General features: G+C 38.6%; 1 protein-coding gene across 1 annotated transcript in view; it reads right to left on the minus strand.

Moving 5' to 3' along the window:
* LOC106872600 (kielin/chordin-like protein) overlaps window positions 1-2,832 on the minus strand; it is a 131,980-nt gene that overhangs the window by 42,270 nt on the left and 86,878 nt on the right. Inside the window, exon 20 of the mRNA XM_052971979.1 lies at window positions 1,389-1,535. Within this exon, the coding sequence (XP_052827939.1) occupies window positions 1,389-1,535 (147 nt within the window). The remainder of the gene's footprint in view (window positions 1-1,388; window positions 1,536-2,832) is intronic.

Consider the following 2,832-nt stretch of genomic DNA (forward strand, 5'->3'; position numbering starts at 1 on the left):
GTTTGTCTAATAGGAAAATGCCGAAACTCATTTTTGTCAGTGATTTGTCTCTGTGATCATTTCAAAAACTCTTCAACTAGTTTGTTTTCTGTAAACTGACCTTGCATCGATGTTAAAGTCAATAAGCTCGAGCCGGGACAAGTCATTCCCTTCTCGTGATGCATATATATATATATATATATATTGTAAAAAATAAAAACAATCTTAAGAGCGGCAGAACAGTTGTAGTGCTATCGACAGGAGAAAAAATAATTGAGAACGCTGTTCGGATGCCATCACTGCTGTAATCTTTTGCCTTAAGTTCGTATTCGGAACTGCTTGACGAATACGTTTAAGAAGATATTTTTTCCTTCGAAGTCAAGGAAATGAGTGATAGTCTACACTGGAATTATTTTGTCTAATACATATACACTGACAAGAAATTTGCATCAGTGGCACGTGCTAGTCATTGACTGAAAAACCTACTGGGAGCTCGTTTTTTACTAACGATGTCATTAGTCATCAGTTGTGAAAGATAACGGCAGACATCTGACGTATCTTTTGCTAGCATATGCCGAGACCTATTCCTCTGTCTCTGTCTTTCACTCTCAGTCATACAGTTTGGCCGAAATGGTTAAGAAGTTAGCTTCTTAAAGAGGAGATCTCGGGTCCGATCCCGCTGCGGTCGTCTTGGCCAAATGTTTCCTGTCAGAAACCCGTCAGATCCTTACTTTGTGGCTTAAATTTGGAAACTGTATAGAAGCTTGTCGGGAGGATTGTATCTGCAATTTCAAAAGCTACATTCTTGTCATCTGCTCGTGCCACACTGATTCTGCAAGAGAATTACACTAAGGAGAGATGTTTCTCCGGAATACCCAAACACTTAAAAGTTATTTCAGAAGCAGGTTGTTCACCTGATTAGTCAACTGAATCCTCATTGTCGAACAATGAAGACACACCAAGCACACGTACGCACGCACGCACGCACGCACAGAGAAACACCGTCACAACCAACACAAACATACACAGATACACATACATACACATATATGCCCCCAACCCACACACATACACGCTCACACACTTACACTCAGACTCAGACACACGTACACATGTCCTACTGCATATGGCAAACTCAACGGTTAACCTGTACGGAAAGAACCACAGAAATAGTTGTCACATATACAATAATAATTGCGACTGCGATTCAGTTCCCACTAAGAACCGGTTTTTCCATTTTTAGAAGTCTGTACCACTTTCCGGTTTGTAACAGCGAACACACTGAATAAAACACAGAAAGTGATTGACATATTGACATTTAACCCTAGTAAAGATGTGGGAGATGTTGCGCATTAGCACTTAACTAGTGATCAGTAAAATCTGTTTGGAAAGCATCTTTTAGTTATTACCTGTAGTTTTTGAGAGAGGACATATCCCTTCGGTGCACACAACAACTCCAGTAGACTTGCATGTACACTGATTGCATTTATCAATGGCTATGAACGTTTGACCAATTACGTATACTTTTCCGTTGTAGTGGCATTCTATTTTAGTTACTGAAAAGGGAAAAAAATGTTGTGCACGAATTGAAGATGAAACTGAATATAACAACAAAAATATTGATCAGCTTGGCCTTATACACTCAAATACACAAATACGCAGAGATACGCACATATACAGATATGATGATGATAGCCTTCCACACACACACACACACACACACACACACACACACACACACACATATAGGAGTGGCTGTATGGTAAAAAGCTTGCTTTCCAACCACAAGGTTCCAGGCTCAGTCCCATTGCGTGACACCTTGGGCAAGTGTATTCTACTATAGCTTCCGACCGACCAAAGCTTTGTGAATGGAGACAGAAATTAAAAATCCGTCGTATTTGTATGATTATATATGTGTGATTGTGTGTGTGTCTGTGTGTGTGTGTGTGTGTGTGTGTGTGCGTGTGTGTGAGTGTGTGTGCGTGCGTGTGTGTCTGTTTGTCTCGCGTCACCATTGGTCAATCAGTGTCGGTGTGTTTATGTCCCCTTAACTTAGCGGTTCGGCAAAGAAATCGATAGAATATGTACCACACTTAAAGCATAAGTATTGGGATCGATTCCTTCGACTAACAATTCAAGGCCCTAGATTCTGATATATACTCATATAGTTAATATCCCGTGATGCCTGGAGTGCGCATTTAGTAAGAAAAGACAGACTACAAGCCTGTTTAAAATTAGGCTTGGCTATGTGGTAAAAGATTTTACTTCTCAACCGTGTACTTTCTAACTCATTTCCACGGCACGCCGCTGTGGACAAGTGTTTTCTACTATATAGAATGACGTGTTAAGCTAAAACGAAAGAGATAATACAGAAAAAATATTGGCAACTGGAGGCGTTACACAAAAATCTGCAGAGAAAGCATCCATTATTAGTCAATCATAAAGTAGTGTTGCTCTTACAGGACAATACAAAACCATATATTTTCCCAAGACATCCATGAAAAGTTTATGGACCTAAAAGTGGAGTTCTGCCTCATTCTCCTTTACACTCCTGACTTTGCCCAATTTGAGTGTCATCTTTTCAGATCATTAAAACATTGTTTAGAAGGTATGCAGTTTATTAACTAAGAAAAATGATATTCAGTGTTTCTTTGCTTCAAAACCTGGAGAATTTTATGGCCGATAGTTTACCAATTTGCTAGATTAGGTTTTCAATAATGAGGGGAAATATTACCTTGATTAAATATATTAATATTGACCCAAAAAGCATTTGTTTCTTTCCTTTCTTGAAATGCATTGTGTCTTTCTTTCTAATGTAATATAACATGATATATATATATATATATATATATA

This window comes from Octopus bimaculoides, chromosome 11 (genome assembly GCF_001194135.2).
Source record: "Octopus bimaculoides isolate UCB-OBI-ISO-001 chromosome 11, ASM119413v2, whole genome shotgun sequence".
NCBI classification, from domain to species: Eukaryota; Metazoa; Mollusca; class Cephalopoda; order Octopoda; family Octopodidae; genus Octopus; species Octopus bimaculoides.